This window comes from Callionymus lyra, chromosome 19 (assembly GCF_982586985.1).
Source record: "Callionymus lyra chromosome 19, fCalLyr1.hap1.1, whole genome shotgun sequence".
Classification (NCBI taxonomy): Eukaryota; Metazoa; Chordata; class Actinopteri; order Syngnathiformes; family Callionymidae; genus Callionymus; species Callionymus lyra.
In genome coordinates, this window is record NC_141836.1 from 12,430,817 (window position 1) to 12,452,918 (window position 22,102).

A 22,102-nucleotide genomic window follows, 5' to 3' on the forward strand; every position below is an offset into this window, starting at 1 on the left:
CTGTTGCTTGTTAATATATATATATATATATATATATATATATAAAATAATAAATACAATTTTTAAAATGTATTTTTTCTAGTGGAAAAAGTCTAAAGATATCAACCTTACTGGGTGATAAACCTTATATATAAAAAAAACGTTTTCCTTTTTAATCCAATGAAAATCCCGAGCCACGTTGAACGCGATGGTCGTCAACTCTCGCATGGGTTCGGAGGTTGTCGGCTCCTGCCCACCGAGCAGCGGGACCTTCTGATTGGCTCTCACTCGACTAACTCCATTTTGGAAAAACAGCTGTTCTTCCGAGGAGAACAAGCGGACAAGACTCTCGCTACTTGTCGAGGACTAAAAAAAAAAAACCCAGCTCGTCCTCCCGCACCACCGTTTTCTTCTTCTTCTTCTTCATCTTCTTCCCGTGTGGTACCGAACCACACCTCCCTGGCTCCGGTGGTTCCGGTCCACGCTGACGTGTCGCGGGTTTTTTTTTTTTTGGTGGAAACTTAACTCTGGTCTCCATGGTGGTTGGTGTCCATTGTAACAAGTGGATAACAGACGGAGAGCGAGTCAAGGTTAGTGCTCGTTTTTTGGGGGGTTATTTGGCTATTATTATTATGGGATGTATCGTGTTTCGAGTCACGAAGTGGAGACAATACATCCTCCATGACGCTGCGTGGAATTCTATCTCACCCCCCCCCACACCTTCCTTCTCCTCCTTCCTCCTCATCCTTCCTTCTTCTCATCCTCCACCTTCACCCGGTGGTCGAGGCTCGACCCCCCTGGACTACAAGTTGTGTCCCGGGGTGATGGGAAGGGTGTCCGGGCGGGAATGGAGCAGTCCAGTCACGGACACTGTTGAGTGGGTGTTGCTGGGCAGGAGCCAGCGTTGCTGGACACGAGTGGTGCTGACAGTAAACACTGGCTTCTTCTTCTTCTTCTTGGGCTGGTTCTGATTCCATTTGATATTCTGTGTATTGGGTTTTGAGTTGGTCACGAATGAGATTTAGTCAGGATTAATCCCGTCTATTCAAAGGTCAATAGCACCACATGTCTGTCCTTCCCTGTGACATTCCTTCCTTCGGAACCACCCCAGTCCATTTCGCCAGCTCGTAAAAAATGTATTTAAAGGTACATTTATATATCACCATTCAACAGTTTTCTCTATTGCATTTCCTCAGGGGCCACATTTTATACTGTTGGGACTTATTATAATGGGAACACAAAAGAAAAAACAAGTTACTATAATAAATTTAAGATAAATATGGTAGAATTATGATTTCTACGTGTGTTTTTATTTGATATAAAACAAGTTACTATAATGAAATTGAGCTAAATATGCAAGAATTATGATTTTTACATGTTTTTATTTGATATAAAACAAGTTACTAAAATGAAATTGAGCTAAATATGCAAGAATTATGATTTTTACATGTTTTTATTTGATATAAAACAAGTTACTATAATGAAATTAAGATAACTATGGTAGAATTATGATTTTTACCTGTGTTTTTATTTGATATAAAACAAGTTACTATAATGAAATTGAGCTAAATATGCAAGAATTATTATTGGACATGTGTTTTTATTTGATATAAAACAAGTTGCTATAATGAAATTAAGATAACTATGGTAGAATTATTTTTACATGTGTTTTTATAAGAAATAAAACAAGTTACTATAATGAAATTAAGCTAAATATGGTAGAATTATGATTGGACATGTGTTTTTATTTGATATAAAACAAGTTACTATAATGAAATTGAGCTAAATATGCAAGAATTATGATTGGACATGTGTTTTTATTTGATATAAAAGCATTTAAAAACATTTTTTTTATTCATTTCACATACAGAGGGAAAAAAAAGTGGCCTAAGGGCCAAATAAATAAAGTATTTTCCCGATGTTTGTACTAGCCTGTTGATTGACGTCGCAGGCAGCATGAAACCCCCGAGGGGACCAAGGTCTTAAGCAGACGTCCCGGATAACAAACTCGATCACGAAAAAAGGCCGGAAAATCTATAAAACAATTTGCGAGCTCCTCCGATGAATTTTTTGACTCTTTTGAAATCTCTTATTATTAGTAGATGTTGAAGAATCTGTTTCATGGCTTATCTTGAACTCTTGCATATTTGTAGGTTAAAAACATTTATATACTTTGATTTTGAGTTGAGTTGGTGGGTTTAGCGTTTGACACGTGTGTTTTAAAGTGATAATTCACCCAAAATGTAAGCGTCAAGGGTTGGGAGTAATTGGTTCCTTTTTTTTTTCTTTTTTTTTAGAGTTATAGACAAAAATGTTTGTTAATTTTAATGTAGCGACTGGAGTTTTGTTGTTTTTGTCGTCATCTTCGTCCAAAAATCATGCACTTAAAAACATCCAAATACCTCCATGGTCCTTGTTTGTAACGTCCATCTTGTATTGAAGCCTCAACAAGAGGAATTTTTCAGGAAAAAACTATAATATTTTTATTCTTTTTATGTGTGTGTGTATTGTACTTTGAATTTTGGATGAACTAACCCTATAAGTTACCAAAACGAATCTAATAAACCGAGCTAAATAAGCTATAAATGTGATTTTATATATAACTAATGTATATTTTATTGTGATAAAAGCACTTTTTAAAATATATATTTTTATAATTCACTTGTTTTACAGCAATAAATACTCACAATAATGCCAAAAATGTAGGACAAGGTCATGAGGGCCAAATAAAATTTTTTTTTTGCCTATGTTTGTACTAGCCTGTTAATTGACATTGCAAACCCCTCTAGGGGCCAAGGTCTTAAGCAGGCAGCTTCCAAAAAATGGACTATTACCGCAGTACGTCTTACAACTTGACTCTTTGTCTAGTTCTACTTTTCAAACATGACAATTCTCAATCACACAAGTGGCTAAAAATCTATAAAAACATTAATACAAAATTATTTTTTTTTCGATGAACAATAAGGAAGTCCTTTACAACCCTGTTGCAGTTTCATAGGATTGGTGCTTCATTCCACTAAAACCTACACCCTCTGAGCACCAGGGATTATTTCTTACAAACTAATGTAACGACGGCGTATTAACGGACACCTGGCCTCGTCTGCCGCCTCCGTGAAAGTAACGGAAACAGAAGTGAGATTAGAGAACCGAGCGTCCGGCTTCTATTGGAAACTTTCAACGGCTATAAAGCGATTCCGTTTTGTAACGTTCTCTACGTTAGGGTTTAAAATAAGTCTTGAACCCGGAAGCGCTTGGTAAGATGGATTAAGATAGCCCGCGTTCCATTAAACCTATACTACTTGTCCTAAATAGGTCGTGTTTTGCTGGAGCTAATCCTGTCGCTTCCCCAGATCAAGATTGAAGCAGGAAGTTGGACGCTTTTAGTTTTACGTGCAAGTAAAAACTTGATGACCCGTCTGAGGAATCTAAATGAAGTTGTGAGATATATATATATATATATATATATATATATACACAGATGAACCTTCTTATAAAACAATTACAAATAAATTATTTGTATTGTACTAGAAGACCTAACATAACCACATACTGTAACTTTAAAATAAACCATATATTTATCCTTATTAAGGTCCTTTATAGGTCTGATGTACTCGATAAGAGTAATTCTCAATTGCATTTCTCATGCCTGTTTTTCCTCTCCAAGTATAGCTAGTATATGATTATGGTTGAGTCTCGTAGATCTAGCAGTAAAATAGCGCATAATCATATCTTTTGAAACGATCTTGTTGCATCACTGCCTCAGACTGGAGTCATGTCATGTGAGCGGAAGACAAAAGATGGGAAAGAAAAGCGGGAAACGACAGTAGATCGGGGTCACATCAATGTGTGGGTGACATCATAGCTCTCTGTTAGGTTGATGGTGGGTTAATATACATTTTACTTAAACGGTTGCATCGCTGATGATGTGTTCATGAGCATCAGATGTGTTCATGAGCATCAGATGATGTATTGTAGAACTTGTTGCTGTTAAAATACTGAAGTATATCAGTGCCATGATATTAAGTGGTTGAATTTAACATTGGGAAACATTAAATTGATTTATTATTACATTTTTATAAATAACTGAATTTAAATATTGCTATAATAAATTAATTTGTGTTAAATTAAACACATTAAGTTACATTTAAATATAGAAAGGTTGTGTTTTACTTTTAATCAATGAATTAAATCAAATATTTATAAAAAATAAATAAACATATTAGCACATAGTTTGATATTCTAATTCCAATAATTAAATCGTTCTAAATATAATATTTCTTAATGTTGTATCCTTTTAAATTCCATTCAGAGGGATTGCACCAACATTTTGTATTTAATTTAAAATTTACACATTAAAATGAATTTCACATTGACCCTATATATATATATATATATATATATATATATATATATATATGAATAATTGGAGTAATTATAGTACATTATAGTGTTTAAAAAAATGTGTATATATATATATATATATAAATTCAACATTTGATTTGTTAAATTCATCCATTTAATATTCTGATGACATAGATGGATAAATAGATAGAGCGAGAGATGGATAGATTGATATACTTCCATATTGAAACCTCATCATGCAGTTTATCTAGGATTGTTTAAGATGAAGCCAAATCTCTTAGTCGTCTCAACAAAACACCCCTCCAGAGTTGACAAGTGCTGAAACCGATGATGAGGCTTCAACATTGTTCCTCGTCAACTGAAGAACTCTCATGAAATCAGCTGGATGGATTTCTTTTTTTTCTTTTTTGCGTAACCATGCCGACCAAGCAGAAGGAGAAAGACAAATGCGGTGCATACGTAATCTTTCTCTGCAGAGGTAATGAAAAAGTGTAGTCTGTTCCGTCTATCTTAGGACTAGTTCTTTCTCTTCTCACCAAATATGGCGTGGTTTCGCCTCGTGGAGTGCAAAGGGGGGATGGCGAGCGGCCAGATCCCAGACGATGGGGACTCGGGGATGCTCGGGGAAAAAAAATCTCCTTGGGACAAGACCGTGCAGCTGATCTCCCTCCATGTTTACTGTCGCTCCAGACCTTTTGTGAGGACAGGATGCTTACATCATCTTTATTGCTTTTCCACCCGCGAGCGTTTGTTTGCTGTGACTGCGCCCGTTTGGCCGCCGCTGCTTATTAGGACTATTATCTTCCTGGTGCAGCTTCTTGATGGAGATGACGCTGGTGTTGTGTTGCTGCCAACCATAACACGATTGTCCTGAGAACGTTCAAGCCCCTCCTAGTCTTGTTGACGGAGCAACACAAGGGGGGGGAAAAAAAGCGGTTATTTGTCGTATACTTTTCCCCTTGAACATGCACACAAAATCATCGGATTATTGTCATTGTATGTCAGTATTTATACATCGTTTTTCTAAAGCCTTGTGATACTTAGTTTAGCAGTATTGAGCGACTTAATAGAGGTTAATAATCTATTATCTTTGAGGCTTTTATTGGAAAATATTGTACACCTGAATATTATACATGTATTTATTATTATAAAACTTGTTTTTTTATTTTTGGATTTTACTTCCTATTTTATTTTTTACCCTAGTTATTGTTCTACATTTCTATTACATTTTTAAAAAATATTTCAATGCCTTGTATTTACAATTGACACGCAAATATTGCTGTTCAATTTTTAACGTTGCAATTAAACTTCCGTCCACTAGAGGTCACTAGTGATAGAATCCTTTGCTTCTAAAGGAACAAGGAGATCCCGGGAATGACTGAGGACAAGTCGTAATTGAATGTAACAGTCATTACGTCTTCAGCGCTAAAGAAATCATGAAATCCCACAAGATTCCGGCGTTGACTGAGGACAAGAGGATACAGTGGAGCAGCTTATAATGCTGATTTTTTTTTTAGACTCATTTGGTTTCAAAACAAATGAAAACAGTTACGACTTCATCAAGAGTCTGTAAAATCTGCAACACCAGAGTCAAGTACTCGGACAATACTACAAATATATCCTTGTTACTACAGTACACGCATCACCAGATTCTTGGTAATACACACCACGAATATGAAGATGTTTGTCGAGCAGTCGGTAACGGCTTCATCCAGATAATAGCTTCAAGCTTTTTGGTTCAACAGGGACCAAACGTCGTATGGTTCCCATAAAAATAGAAGCGAGAGTCGGTTCTTCCACAGCCTCCTCGAAGATGACCGTTGTTTTTCCTCCGAGGGATCCTCCCGTGCCATGGTGACTATTAATTTTATAGCTGTGTTGGAGCGCTGAAGAGGGATTTGAGAGCAGTGTGAGCCCAAGAGGAACTATTTCTGGCGTGTGGAATCATGGCTTTGATGCGTAACACACTCGCTGGGTTATGGTTTTTCTCTTCACTTGAGTTGACCTCCAATCGAATTGTTCACAGAGGACTCGAGTTCTTCTTACTTTGCCAGGGAAAAAGAACGACGGTGTACGTCATAGTTCTGGCATGTGTACTGTTGTCAAAGCACCTTAATAAAGCATCAGATTTTTGAGTATACGTTCACAGATTTTTTGGATGATGCACTCTTAAGTAGGAGTGTGTATTTTGATACGTATCACGATACAAGGGCTACGATACGATTTATTGCGATACTGCAGGAACAATGTATTGTATATTCTCTCTTTCAAATCAATTAATTGCAGAAAACAATGCTGTTTAATAGTCAATACAGTGGTGTTGAATATCAATAAGGTATTGTGGCAAAAAAAGGGTATCCATATTATCTCACACCACTACTTTTATTTCCACAAGGTTCCAATTATTCAATAAATTCAGTATTTTAAATTTTGTAGCCTTTTAAATTAAATTTAAAAGAATGGCACCAACATGGTATATTGAATTTAAAGACTATAATATTTTTAATTTAGAAATATTTATGTTTTGAATTATTTACATTATTATAATAATGATATATTCTAATGTGTTTAACGGATGGTTGTTATCTCAATCTAAATATGATTAAGTAGAAATGCAATTTGATATTGTACTATCGCACATATCTGAGAGGTTTTCTCCCATATGTCGTAAAATAAAAAGTACTCAACAGAGTGTAACAATAACTTAAAAATCAAACAAAAGAATTGCTTTATTAATTGAATTTAACCATCTTTCTAGAAGCTTAATATTATATATTTAATTTCAAAAATATGAGCATTGTTTTTGTGTTTTTATGATGCGTTTCATGGCCAGTTTTTATTTATTTTGCCGGATCTTGGTGAAGAGTACAATAAGTTTGAATATTAATATTGTTGGGAGGTGAACAGCAGCATGTGTACACAGGGTGTGTATTTAAAATAATCAATACTAGTATTCAAATGTACATTCTTGATTATAAAAAAAAAACTTTCAAATTTGTTACGAAAACCCAGAGATAACGACACATGCACCTGAAATGATCCACTTGGCTTTTTTCAACCTCCATCGCTTTATTTTCAAGCACGTGAATCATAATGAATGGAGTGTTTGGGCTGATTGTTGTTGATGCGCTAACAAGGTTTCAATCCACTTGCCTGCCTCACTCAAGTGTCCTTGCCAAGACGTGCATCTTGTTTGTTCATCAATCCAGGACGGAGGTTGTTTTTTGAACGCTTTCGCCAATTCTAATAATGAGTGCCAATTTACAGAAAAAATAGTGCACCATTACTCAAAGCTACTGTGCGACGCAAGATTAATTATAGCAGGATCGTTGTTGCAATCGTGGCTATGAGCCGGAAAAGTGTTTGAATAAAATGTATTTAATTGAAAGTGTCAAATCATTAATCTCGAGACACTTAAGTTTCCAAATAACATTGTATACGCGAGGAGAAAAATGGATCCGAGACAATCCAAATGAGTGAAAGTGTCGAGAAAACTTGACCAGAACCAGACTCCGGTGGAATAAACATACAGATACAAGCAACACTTAAATCTTAAATGTTCCGTTATGTTGCCGAAGGAATGGATTTTTGTGATTTTTATTTGTTCAGGCTTTTCCTTGATTTTCTGGAACTCCTGTGTGTTATCAGTTTTATCTTGATCTTTAAAGTATATACTTTATTGAATATTGTTTTGATTGTTTAGGCACTTTGTGACCCTGGTCTGGAAAAGCGCTATACAAATAAAAATTACTTACTTACTTACTTACTTACTTACTTACACTGAAACGATGAAAGGCAGCAATCTGGTCGTTCTTAGCATCCAAGCTATTTGAAAAGGCCTGATTGAAAACAAACGTTGACTGATTCCTCATTGACGTTTCGGTTTCCATGACGACGGAAACATTAGCTTATTGACCTGTTAGCCTAAAGCACACATGACTTACTTAAGGGAAACTTGCCATAGATTTAGTCCACGCCGATGAAGCCAACGCTCGACAGTTAGCATTTAGTAAATTGCAGCTTTTCGTCGATGCGGAGGATCTTGGCTCGGACTCCATTATGGAAATGACCTGATGTGAAACCAGGCGTGAAACGGCCATTCGTAGGCGGGTCAGCAATATGTGATTAATCGAGAAAACCCAAGGCGCGTTTTTAATTATTTGCAATGGAAGGGATGAAGAGAGTAAAAAAAAAATCCCGGCTGATGTGTGTGTGAAGTGCTTAAATCATTGAACTTTAAATGTGATGCGACAGAACAAGGGCTCCGGGGATGAAAGGGGCCTCGTGCCCTTCACTTTTTGACGGGTAATCTTCGCCTTGTGATCTGCGTCAGGCTTTGATTTTTGTCTTTTTTTTTTCTCCCGCTTGGGAAGCGCCGTTCTCGCTGGGTTTTTGTCGGATGTTTGGTTGTTTGTAAAAACCCCAGAGAGGAAGTGATAAGACGGTGAGTGACGCTGGAAAAAAAACGTCTGAGCGAGTGAATGATAAGAATTTAGCCGTTTATAGACGAGGAAAGTTTCTTGTTTGGAGGTCGAACGTATATATCAAAGTGAGATAAAGGTCGACTTTTTGGATATACCATTACTTTGTTCAGTTCTATATAGGGGGTAAGAAAATATCAATGCATTTAAATATCGGTACCTTACTGATTTTTTGTTTTTTAGCATTGTACTTTTTAAGCTCATATTTCAAAGAAGTGTGTATCAAATAAACACTTTATTTGATTTACAATTGACATAATTTTGTACAGCGTTTGTTCATTTTTATGTTGCAATTAATCCTCAATCTGGTAGAGGGCAGCAGTCAGTGTCCTCAGCAGCTAAAGGACTAGTACAATCCCACCATGACTGAGGACGAGAGGATACAGTCGGAATCGAGCAGCTTTCAAAGATGATATTTGGGCTACTTTCATTTTAAAAACAATTGAAAGCCATGTGGTCTGTAAGTTCTGCAACGCTAGAGAAAACTACTGGTGCAATACTACAAATATATTGTTGTACCTACAGTATCGCAATATATCGTTGCCTCTGAATCGTGATTGCCAATGGACAACCCTAGTTTTGATTTTTACACACCGTATGTAGCTTTTTTTGTTTTATTCTAAGCAGAATTTGTGAGTTTTATTTATTTATTTATTTGGTTTACTTACTAGTATTACTTTCAATTTTAAGCTGGAGGCAAAGGGACTCCATAGATGCAGAGGGAAAAATAAGAGCGGAAAAAACGTGGATCATTGAGTTGACCTTCTACACCCACTGGGGTTCCATCGTCAAGTGTGAAATGTCTGACCCCTGGAGGTAGTGTTTGTCAACAGGGGGCAAACCTGTGTGTATATCTCAAGCTTTGTTCTAAGCTCGAGCTCGAGTTTTACTCTTAATTAAAGTCAGGCCATGAGTTAGACAGCTATGATCCAAGGATATTCATTGATATGTGATGATGTTTTAAACTTTGTATTTTTTTTAACCCTGTGTTGCAAATGTCATCCAGGTGAGCAGGCTATTGTTTGCTGCATATGCATCAGTGCTGCTCGATGGTCTGTACACAGCCGTTACCGTGGCGACCAGGTGCTCTCGGGCAAAAGTCAAACTGTGGCCATGGGAGTAATAAACTCCCCATCAGACGTCACTTTAGCATTTACACTCCACCTGTCCCCGTCCTTGTCCTCTGCTTCTTCTTGGAGCGCTGTGCTGTTCTTTCCAGTGACGAAGACTCGTAGATTCCTACATGAACTGAGTTATAATCAATACGATATATAGTGATACTGTAATAACAAGGATATATTTGTAGTATTGTCGAGGAGTTGACTCTGGTGTTTACAGACCACATGACTCTCGATGGAGTCGTGGCTGCTGGTTTGTTTTGGAACCAAAATTTGTTCAAATATCATCTTTAAAAGCTGGATTCGACTGTATCCTCTCGTCCTCAGTCATCACCCGGATTACATTCTTCTTATTATTCTTCTATAACGACTGCTGCCATCTTGTGGCCGGAGCTTTAATTGAAACTCAAAAATAATCGCAGCAATTTGACTCGCAAGCAGAAAAATAACTGTCCAAACTTTTATTTTACTCACTTTCTACACTGTGTAAATAGTAAAATTGCATTTTTATTTGTGTTTAATTTATTTCTCATCCTTCATGTTTAACTGTAGCCTATCAAATTCCTATTTGTTGAAACCCTTCACTGAAAATGGTAATAAAAAAGTTCTGTTCATCTGTTCATCTTCATGTTAATTGTAAATTAACAATAATCTAATACATTTTCAGAATCCGAAACTTTAATTGCCAGTGTTTTTGATATATAAACCATTACGTAACTATGATATAAAATATGATTTGGATAAACAACTTTTTCCTTAAGAAAAATAACAAAAAAAATGAGTAAAAAATCTATACAATGCTGTTGTATATCGATACAGTGTCCTGAAAAACAATGTAGTTGACTTTCTTTTCAGTTGAATGACTCTTTATAACCTTTGGACACAAAGCCTCTTAATTCCTAGTCTCTCTCGCTCTCTCTTGTTGTCCTCGCATCATCCTCCTCTTCCTCCTCCTCCTCCTCCTCATCAGCTTCAGGCTTTTGATCAGCCTCTCTAAGTGTGTGCGTGGCTTGCAGGGAGCCTGGGAAAAAAAAAGAAAAAAAGATGGGGCATAAACAAACCACCCAAACAAACCACCTGCTTCCTGCTGAGGTCTCGTGTTGATAAATGTGTGGACGGAAATAGAATCGGGGCAACCTTGCTTGGAGAATGGAAATGGGTAGAATGGGCTTTGAGAGGCGAATTAGCCACCAGTGCCGCCATTATCCACCCCATCAGAGCCAGACAAGAGGAGGTCATAAAGCATTAGCCTGTCAAGGTCTCTCTTTAATTCAGTTTTTTTTTTTTTTTACACCTCAATGTTTCTCTCCTGCCTGGAGAGTGTCGGCTTATCTTCAAGGTGAGGTGCGGTTGGAAGGAGTGGTCTTGAAGTAAGCTGGTGTTGCCCAGCGTGAAGAGTGGCGTCTAGTCGGATACATCTTCTCTGCTTAGATGTTTGTACATGTACCGTCAAAAAGAGGAGCTTAGTCTGTGGTTCGGACATTTCATGGTTTACGAGAGGTTTGACAAAATATCCATACAGCTAAATATCACTATTTATAATACGTTCTTATTTTATTTACTTTCAAATGATGTTACATTTTAAATTAGATTAATTTGGTTTATATTCCACATTTTATAGTCTATATTTCAATAAAGTGTGTCCAAAAGTAATTGTATTTTCCTCTTTTTTAAGTTGTATTTAAACTTCCAGCAGTCATTACGTCCTTAGCAGCTAAAGAAACTAATAAGATCCCAGCATTAAATGAGGACGAGAGGAAACGGTCGACTACACCAGCTTTTAAAGATGATATTTGGACATATTTTGGTGATGACTGGGGACGAGAGGATACAGTCGAAACCTGCAGCTTTTAAAGATGATGTTTGGACATATTTTGGTGATGACTGGGGACGAGAGGATACAGTAGACTCCTGCAGCTTTTAAAGCTGATGTTTAGACATATTTTGGTTTCAAAACAAATCAAAGCACTTACAACTTCGTCAAGAGTCATGTGGTCTGTAAATTCTGCAACAGAGTCAAGTACTCGGTAAATCGTTGTTCCTATAGTATTACAATATATCGTATTGTTGCCTCTGTATCGAGTTGCGTGTCAAATCACCAGAATCCTTCCTAGTTTACCTAAATTTAAATTGTAGTAATTATGTTCTTGTTAAAAGACATGTGTTTAGTAACTATGTTGCATTATTAAAAAAATATCGCTGTCGTATCACAAAAAACGTGATATGAAATTTTACCGTCCAAAGAAAAGGACAACACACCACAGAAAAGGAGGATGATCCATCCCAGCCTCTCGGAGACGCTCACCACACTTCTCCTGATTTGAGTTCAGGAAAGCTATTGACCCTTGACTCGAAGATTGATCTGTAGCAAACGACAGCAACAGATTACAGTGTTACTGACTTGGACCTTTTAATGCAGGGGGGAAAAAAGGGCCATTGTTGAAGCAGCTCTTCAGCTCTTCATTGAACTGAGTAGTGTATTCCAAAGACCCAAGGGTGTGAATTTAATGAAATGACCGGCAATTTAAAAGTCACATGGTCAATTTCCATGGTCATGGTCATTCATTAATGATTTCATGATGTCCTCGAGATATTAAATACAATGCTTCCAGGTCACGGTGAATAAATAAATAAACATTTATGAAAATGGAAAAATTCCCACGGACATTCCAGGAATCGATTACAGCGCTCACAGGAAGTAGCTAGCTTGGCGCGGACATGCGGCTAATTGGGCGACTCCTGATCGGTTTGGGTGTCTTCATGGTTTTTTTTTCAGGATTGTGTTTTGCCATCAGTGTGTTTGAATCATTACAGAGAGGAAGTGGAGTGGAAGGATGAGTTTGGAGTGGAGGCCTCTTGATCACCGGCTCCTTAATTGGAAGCTTTTGTTCTTGTAACGCTGCCCTACTAACAGTTGACCACACACACACACACTCACACTCACACTCACAAACACCAGATGTTTCTTAATTTCAAGTTCAACTTTAGATGCACGTCAAAGCACTCTGCTAGTTCTACATTTTAATCCGTTTTGATTAAATGACTTTTATCTTGTTCGAAATTTAATATAAAGGATTATACAAATACTAGAGTCCCTCGCCATATTGCCTTGTTTTTTTTTTTTGTTGCACGCAGTACTAAAAGTGTTATTATATTTTGTAGGACGCAGCAGACGGGAACGACAAATCTTCTCGCAATTGTTCACTACCCCCATTGTCCGATTCCCATGATGCCTTTTTTACACACTGCTCTCCAAAGTGATTGGTCGCAACAATTCTATATTTAAATTGTAACTTCTATGCCAAAAACGGCTCGACAGTTATTGGTAGACTGGGCGGCAAAGCATTATGAAAGCTGCTCAGGTCACCATTATTAAGGGGGTTGTTTTAAGGGATGGGACCTCATATGCAATGCTGAGTTTGCAAGCAATTACAATTATGTAGGTTTTTAAACGTTTGTAAAGTGTTTGGAAATATTAGAAATGGTTATGATGGTCTGGGGAAAGGTGACCTTAAAATTAATTTAAATAGTGAAATATTTACCGGTCTTTACTTTTCAGATATTATTTAATGCAAATGGTTTTCAGAATGTATCCCTTGGGATAAACGAGGGAATACTGTACCAAAAAAATAACATAATTTCGTCTGGTCCGTTTGAATCTAAGTCAGGCTATGTTCCCTTTTTTTTTGTTGAAGATTATTCCAACTAATTATTGTTTTTTTTTCATGCTTTTTGGGGTCATGAACAACAGGCGTGTTCATCTCATCTGGAAATCTGGTGATGTTTTCTATTCAGTGGAGTTTAGTGTTGATGTCACCCAGTCACGCCTGTAGGGCATGAATCTGACACGTATTAGTCACTAGAAGCACAAACACACATATTTCCAGCTACTTGTCATTGCTTGTTAGTTTCTACAGATGCATGAAAGGACGCAGCAACTGTGCATAGGAAAGAGAATCCCCACGAGTGCATTTCAAAATTCTACTTTATCCGCCTTTGCCAGTGTGTGTGCTTTGAACTGAAATCATTTGTTTTCATTAGCGTGTGAATTATTGATCGTACTCTACACTTGGTACTCGTTCTCCGACTCAACTGATCGGGTTTCCTTTGTTCCTGGCGGCCCTGCTTGCGTTACTTTTCCGACTATGCTTCCTCTTGGTCACACAACACCCTGCAAATGTGTGTACGTAATGTCATTTGATACATGGACTGTCTGCTAAGATAAGAGCGGCTCTCGTCCTCATGGATCTCTGTTTTTCTTTAAATATTTTTTGGGGGAACTTTGATATCCTCACTGTCCCTTTCTTTAGGCTTTATTGTTTTTTCCAAAGTCTGTGAAATGGAAATTCCTTGTCCATTAGGGACTTAAATATTATATGTATACTGTATATATAAGTAAGTAATTAGTATTTATTGATCGCTTTTCAAGACCAGGCTCACAAAGCGCTTTAAACAGTTCAAAAATACCCAATAAAATAAATACTTAAAAGGTCAAGACAGAGACAAAGTACAAGTAAATGTTTACAGCGTTTGAAAGAATTTGTAAGCATTTTTTTTAGTTGTTGGAACTTATGTTTAAGTATTCCTATGAAAAACTATAATGTGGTATATCGTTATCGTGACCTAAAACGGTCCATATCGTGATGTATTTCATAATGTTCACCTCTAATACCACGTAATATAGCGACATCTTCCGTCTCCATATGAATGTATTTTTTTACACATTTTCAATAGAGATTTCCATTAGTGTCAGTGGAACCAAAGGCTGGACGGTCATTTATTCATGGCGGTGCTGAAGACAGGATTGTTGTTGGGCTTGTTGTCAATGAAGCTGCTGCTGACATCATGTGACAAGACCACATTGAGACAGTGATGCTGAAGGGACTGACGGCCAAGATGCACAATTGCAGTGGAGCTCTCAGTATGGATCTCCACGATGTGACCCAGATGGTTTTAGACGAGTTTGATTCTCGTCAGTACGTTGATTTTTAATAATAATAACAACAATACATGCGTTTTCTATTGTGCTTTTAGCTTAATAGAGTTGATGTTTGATGCATGTCTACCTTGAATTATCTTCGTAAAATAACCTGTAAATGGATCATTAAAGGCTTTTTCGAGAAGGGGGTCGGTCCGGGGAGTTCCCAGAAATCTCAGAAGATATTTAGCAATGCTATCGGCAAAACTTGTACAGAGCGGATTTCCGGAGTACAGAGAAATCTTAAAAGTAATCATCGCGGCGACTTTAAAATCTATTTTCCAGCTCTATTACTGCACAGAATACACAATATATGACCATAAGATTGGACTTAAAAACATGAACAAATTTGGTTGAAAGTTTTTATATTATCCATCACTAATCCTAAGAACTCTAAAGGATTGCTTTTATCGCATTTTTATTTTTATTGTAGGTCTCATAAGCTTTAGTTATAAGTCCGTTATTTAGATACTGCTGATGTGAATGACATGTATAGCAACCTGGAACATTTTTAATTGGATGTCATCATGGCTGGTTTCACAATCCAAACCCACAGCCGCCAACACTGTTTGCACACGGCCATCAACCGATGGGAGTAGGCTGCGACGCAGCTTTCCATTAAGTGTCTTAGCCTCAGGATCTTTTCCAATTTATTTTACATTGTTCTCGGTCGTAAATTTCATTGTTCAATCCGTCACAACTGACTGGTAGTTTCCGAAACAATCAGTGAAGTTAAGATGAACATGATGCAGTTTTTCCCCCCGAGTGAGCGTGTACACGGTCTTGTCTGTGTACTTACACGAGTGGATGGAAAACTCTTGTTGCTGCGAGCGCCGGATCAAACTCATTCACGCACGAGCTTCATGCTCATGTCACCGTTGGCAGCCGAGGACGGAGAATTTTCAGACGCCAGGAGAAGGAGGGTCTTTGTGTGTCACTGCACATAATGGCAGTTTATTACACACAAATCAGGGCCTGGAATGGTTCCCGGGGGGACGGAAGTGAGCGGATAGTTATAATGTTCGCTGGTGCTGACTCATCCTCCCCAAACACTTGTCTGTTCTTGCTTCCCGACACCTGCGGGGTGAGGGTTGGACTTCCAATTAGAGCTGAATGTTTTTAACATTTGCTAATACACAAGTCAGTGTATGCACCGTTTGATCAAATAAACATGTTGCACTTGTAGGCCAAGAATAATTGAGATGATTTGATACATTTATTTGAATAAATCTTTACTTGGAACAGTAAAAATAATAACTTGAATAGCGTGGAACTGCACAACACATCTTGAATAGACAATAAATAATTATTAATATGAGAAAAACTTGAGGTAAAACGTCTAAATAATACTTGCTTCACCAATATGATTATGTCGATTTTTTTTTTATATATATATTTTTGTGGGTTTTAATAGTAAGTAATTTTTATTTATATAGCACTTTTCCAGACCAGGATCACAAAGCGCTTAAACAATCAAAAACAATATTCAATAAAGTATATACTTTAAAGGTCAAGATAAAACTGATAACGCAACAGGACTTCCAGAAAATCAAGGAAAAGCCTGAACAAATAACGTCTTAAGATGTTTCTTGAAGCAAAAAAGACGGCAAAAAAACACTAAACTTCGTCTTTTCTGTTTTTGTTTCTGGCGCCACCTACTGTAGAGTCAGTGTACGCATTTTTTATTATTCCTTCATCATCCTGTGCGAATTGAAAATTGCATATTTATTAAATTGCGATATTTGATTTAAAACCAAATCTGTTTGGTAAATATAAAAATTGTACAGCCTGCGACCAGGATTGATAACATTTCATTATCAACATATTTAACAACCATGTCTTTAATAGAGTAGAACCTAATAATTTTGGTAATATTTAAGAAAAACACAGCCTTGTCGAAACAAATTAACCTTTATTTTGAAGTTCAAAAATCTAACCGAAGAGAACAAGCTGAGATAAGACTTTCTATGTAACAATGCATTTGATGCAACTATAAATAATAGGTACACAAACGTTCATGCACACCTGCCATCTTGAAGTTAACATCCAAACTCAAAGTCAGCTCTTGGTGGTCTCTCTCATGCTTGTATGTCTCCAACAATCATAGAGGTCATGAGGGGGGTTTGCTTGTGCTTCACAAATGCCAGCTGCTTTGAAACTTGTGACATTTACAAAACACACGTCCTCGGTACCTTCAGGGACCCAGCATTTTGCCCTTCACTCCGAAATTTCTTTCAATTTCCCGAGCGCGGTCCCGCCTCCGTCTGTCTGGCTCGTGACCTCTAAGGAGGCGAGGCAGCCTCCCACCACTTCCCTGTTGCTGCACCAGCAGGAAGTGGAAATCCAACAATGATGCAGGCTCTGGCGTTTTCTCTTGACTTTAAAAGTGCTTCTGTTGGAGCTCGCCTCGCATGTCGAGGATCAGACCGAACATATTGACCAGTAGCATTATTCGGCGAAGATTCTGGGACGTTTTGAAAAAACGAGACTTGCCTAAGAAGGTCAGGACACACAAAGAGACGCACTTTATCCAGATACTTTGTACCACGACTAGATCTGCAGTGAAACAATGAAAGTGACCTTTATAATTGTATCAAATATGTATTTAAATTGTGTTTACTTATTAGGGGTGTGTATGGGCAAGAATCTGGGGATACGATCACTATACGCGGATAACAATACCATATATTTTGATGTAGGAACAAGGATATATATTTGTAGTATTGTCGAGTACTTGACCTTTTTTTTGAGCCTTCAAAATTTTATACATTATGTTATACATCTTATTTTTTTTATTTAAATGTAAACCATAAAATAATGATGATGATAATAATAATATAGTATTTTAAAGCCAAAAAAAGAAAGAAAAAAAAAACTAAATAATAATGAAATCAATGTAGTGTTTACTTGATACCGTATCTTTAAAAAAAGAAATCACAATAATTAGGTGTATCAATATTTTAAACACCCCCAGTACTTTTTTAAGATGGACTTGAATTGTGATATATCTTGACAGTTGTTGGTGCTTTTTAACTCTTTGTTCTTGTGCTGTTGTATAGATATATATATTTACTGACAACAGTATAATGCATGAACATGCTTGGAAACACCTGCTGTCAAAAGGATGAAACAACAAAGCATGTTTGTTCGTTCCCTTATGTTGCGTGACTCAGCGTTTTTTCAACCGAGGACCATAAGGCGCCTCTTCCTTCCTCCTCTTCTCGTTCTCAGCGGCATTATATTTAGTCGCTGGTGACCAGTGACCCAGTTTAATGTGGGCCGGGGACAGGAAGCGAGAGGACCCAAATGAATGGGTTGCAGGAAAAAAAATCCTGGCATTGCTTCCACTCCTCCGTTCAATGATCTCACCCTCTTTTGTTGGATGAAAAGCCGACTTGACGACCAGACGGGGAACATTCCCTCCTGAGCTCCTTGTTGTCGTCGGGTTGATTCCCACCAATTAACACCCGCGGCTGGTGTTGTTCCTTCAGCGCTGAAATAGAAAGTTATCAATTAACACCTTTTTTTTTTTTTATTCTTTTCAATGATGAGATTTTCAGGTAGCAAAGGTGCAGTGGCCCGACAGTCTGTCACCTAATGGTTTTCTACTTTTATCAAGACGCTTATTTCATGGTTGAAATGTCTCGTGACAAGAAACAAAATGGGTTTGAACAGTTTATTTAAAAAGCCAAAGTCACTCATTTTCAAGGGTTGAGATTATTTTCAGTGTAATCCGGTCCTTTTTAGAGTTGAAGACAAAAAATGTATGTTCATTTGAACGCAGGATTGGAGCTCGGTTGTCTTTATCTTCGTCCAAAAAGACACTTAAAAACATCCAAATACCTCAAAACTGCTCGTCAGTGACGTCCATCTTGTATTGAAGTCTATATATAACACTTGTTTGTAGTAAAAGGTAAAAAGCTAACATGCTACGAAGACAGGGATGTGTCCCAAATCGTGCAATTCTGCACTTACACTTAAAGTTTTGAGTACAGAAATTCGTCCCAATGAGCAGTGTCCGAAAAATGTAGTGCGCAATGAGCACTGTAAAATTGAGTGTGGATCGATGGACACTATCCACCCTTAACGGCCGCCATCTTAGATGACGCTAAACGGAAGCTACGTCACTGACGATGCATCTTTTGAGCAGATACCTGCGTAAATGTCTCGAGAAAACACTAATTTTACCACAAAACAACACAACAGTAGTCATAACACAATGAAACACAACTTAATGGCTTGTTTCAATTGTTGAAAAGTGCTCGGCGATAGTGTTCCAACTTCCGATCAACGTTAAAAGGAGTAGAAGAAGAAGCTGTCGAGTAATTTCCTGTAAGTGTGTAGCGGTAGTGTCTGATTTCAGACAGAACTACCTGACAAAAATTTTCACACTGGCCAAGTACGTGCACTATCTTAATGTGTACTATAAACCAGTGCCCTCGGAGAAGTGCATGATTTGAGACACAGCCAGTACTGGGGTTAATATTGCGTGCACTTCCTGTTTACTATGTACACTGAAGATGACGATAACTTTGCACTTGTTGCTTCATTTAAAATGGACTCACTTTTTCGCCTACAGCTCTATAAGGAACAGATTACTCTAAAAATAATCCCAACCCTTAGTCGACTTTAGGGTGAGTAGAAAATTAGTGAATTTTGGATGAACCATCACTTTAATTATCTCTGTATTTATCAATCTTCACCATAAAATAAATCCACTTTTACTTAGTATTGTTGACATCCATCATCGCTGTCCCTTATTTTATCAGTAGTGGCATCTTTGTAGGTCACAATATCCAGACCCGTTGTTGTGACCTTTGAACCGAGAAGCCAACGATTGTCAGACTCTCCTGCTACTCTCCGGTCTGGTGGGTGTGGCGGTCCTGACTAACAAACTGCTTCCTGTCCCGCAGGTGTGATGAGAACACTGGTCATGGACAGATGATGGACGTGGAGACGTCGTATTCTGACTTCATCAACTGTGATCGCACCGGCCGCAGGAACGCAGTGCCCGACATCGTAGACGAGAAGGCGGCGCCCAGTACCAGTGAACTCACCAAAGACTTGGCCGGGATGGACTTGAAGGCTGCAGGTCAGAGAGGGTTCTAAAGGGCACTGGGACTAATCCATGGAGCTCTCTCTGAATTTCAGTTGCTATACATAAATATGTGTTTATGTTAAGTCCTTTAAACGATTGAAGAGCTTCCTTTCTTTGAACTATTGAACTTTGAAAAATATGAAAGAAAAATGCATTTTAATGAGACACCAGATAAGGGACTGTCTACAAATTAATTGCAAAGAAAAAAAATTGTAATACTGAAATATATTTATTAAAGAAGGACCTGGATATAAATATTATTTATCACGTTTTTAATGTTTAATAGTAAGTAATAGTTGTGTATGTAAAGCGCCTTTTTTAGACCAGGGTCACAAGGCGCTTGAACAATTAATAGCGATACACATTTAAAGATACCTACAAATTTACATTTCATTTATTTAATACACAGATAATATTGTGTATATATTATTACCATTGTTTTATGAATTAATTGTGACTCTCATGATCTCACTATACCATGTTTTTCAGTTTAATGTAGCAATTTATATTCTATTTAAATATATTTATCTGCATTTTCTCATGCATTCTTAACTACGGGGCTGATGGAAACCAACTTATTATTAAAGAACATCCCCTGTGATGTTACTTGACTAATACATTCAGTTTTATTCAATTATTCTTGAAAATATGATCAAAATCTCTTAAACAGTACACAACTGCATATTTGAAGTGGCACAAATTTGTTGTTTTTTTAGTAAATGTTATTGGAAAGTAAAGCAAAAGAGTTTGAAGGGACAATGTAAATCTTTTAAAAGCGATAAAATATTAACCCGATTAATCATTTTGACCTCGTGCATCAACTCCAGGTGTAGTGATGGGAAGTGTGTAGTTAGGGGGTCATTGTAAAAGAGAAAAACTTCCCTCCTCGACAATTGTGAGAAACTGATTGTTTCCTCTGCCATGTGTTCTTCCAGAGGGAGAGCCGGCGGCTTCTCCTGCCGCCGAGGGCGAGGGCTCCCCCAGTCCGGACGCCCAGGGCGGCGGCGGCGGCCCGTCCTAGACAGACGAAAGGTCGAAGAATAAAAAAGGAACACAGGAAGGAGGAGAAGAAATGAATTTGTCCTGCTTGGAGTGGAGGACAGCGTCACTCACTGCCGGCTCACCTGAAGCCCTGCTAGCGGAAGATAAAGATTTTTAAATGTTCAGATTGTAACTTCGGGGGAACAGAAGTGAGAAGGAGAACTGACTTGGCTCGTCCTCTGATCAGTTAGTGGTTTCATTCCTCCTACACACACACACTTACACTTACACACACACACACACACACACACACCAGAGCACTGGGACTCTATCACGATGGATAAAAGAGAAACATTTCTAACATAAGCATTTTTAATATGAAGCTGTGTCACGGCGGCATCTTCATCGTTTTCTTCTTCTTGTGTGTGTGTGTGTGTGTGTGTGTTTGTGTGCCGCTCGTTTCAGCTTCATCGTTCTTTCTGTTCCGTCTTTTTTAGTAACTTCAACCCCGTCACGCACAGTCATCATATTTATTGCTCAATGTTCAGTGATAACTTTGTGATAGCAATTTGTGTAATAAAATACATATGAATCTATTGTCACACCTTTGTCTCTCGTACCTGGATCCTCGTTTGATCGGACGCTTTTGGATCATAACGCGTGTTAAGTTGATTTAAAAGAGTGTGTGATGTTGTTTAAATATATATGTTTTGTACACCTACTACAGGTTTTATTTACTTACGTTTGTAAAGTAAGCAGCTGAAATTCAAGGTATTTTACAACAGGAGGGTATTTTATTGTGAAAGGACAACTTCCTGTGTTGACGTTAAAACACAAATATATTATTTATATCAACTACTAATTTATATTATATATATTTCTAATAAGAAGCTAATATCGACGTTTTTATTATAAAATCCCAAAATGCTGTTCGTCAGAGGACCATAGTCAGTGTTTTTAGTGCCCTCTGCTGGACTAAAATTCGAATAAAAAAAATAAAGTAATCTCTTCAATTCTTTTTATTTTTAAACTTTGGTTTTAAAATACAAACAAACTAAAATAATTACAAATAAATAAAATGTTGCTCTTTGATTTTTAAAAAAAA

The 22,102-nt window shown here is 37.4% G+C and overlaps 1 protein-coding gene across 2 annotated transcripts; it reads left to right on the top strand.

The window, feature by feature from the left end:
* The first annotated feature begins 285 nt into the window (after window positions 1-285).
* pkig (protein kinase (cAMP-dependent, catalytic) inhibitor gamma) lies at window positions 286-21,599 on the top strand. Of its 2 annotated transcripts, none has more exons than XM_087781491.1 (3): window positions 286-569; window positions 19,832-20,010; window positions 20,952-21,599. In XM_087781491.1, the coding sequence occupies exons 2-3, from the start codon at window positions 19,860-19,862 to the stop codon at window positions 21,035-21,037; spliced, it is 237 nt and encodes a 78-aa protein (XP_087637617.1). In that variant the 5' UTR covers window positions 286-569; window positions 19,832-19,859; the 3' UTR covers window positions 21,038-21,599. The 2 variants fall into 2 exon arrangements, with proteins under 2 accessions (XP_087637617.1, XP_087637618.1); XM_087781492.1 differs by lacking the exon at window positions 286-569 and adding an exon at window positions 17,269-17,419.
* The last annotated feature ends 503 nt before the right edge of the window (window positions 21,600-22,102 follow it).

Coding starts and splice junctions, on each gene's coding strand:
- pkig (XM_087781491.1), top strand. CDS start 19,860: ATGATGGACGTGGAGACGTCGTATTCTGACTTCATCAACTGTGATCGC. Junction 20,011..20,951: donor GATGGACTTGAAGGCTGCAG/GTCAGAGAGGGT, acceptor GTGTTCTTCCAG/AGGGAGAGCCGGCGGCTTCT.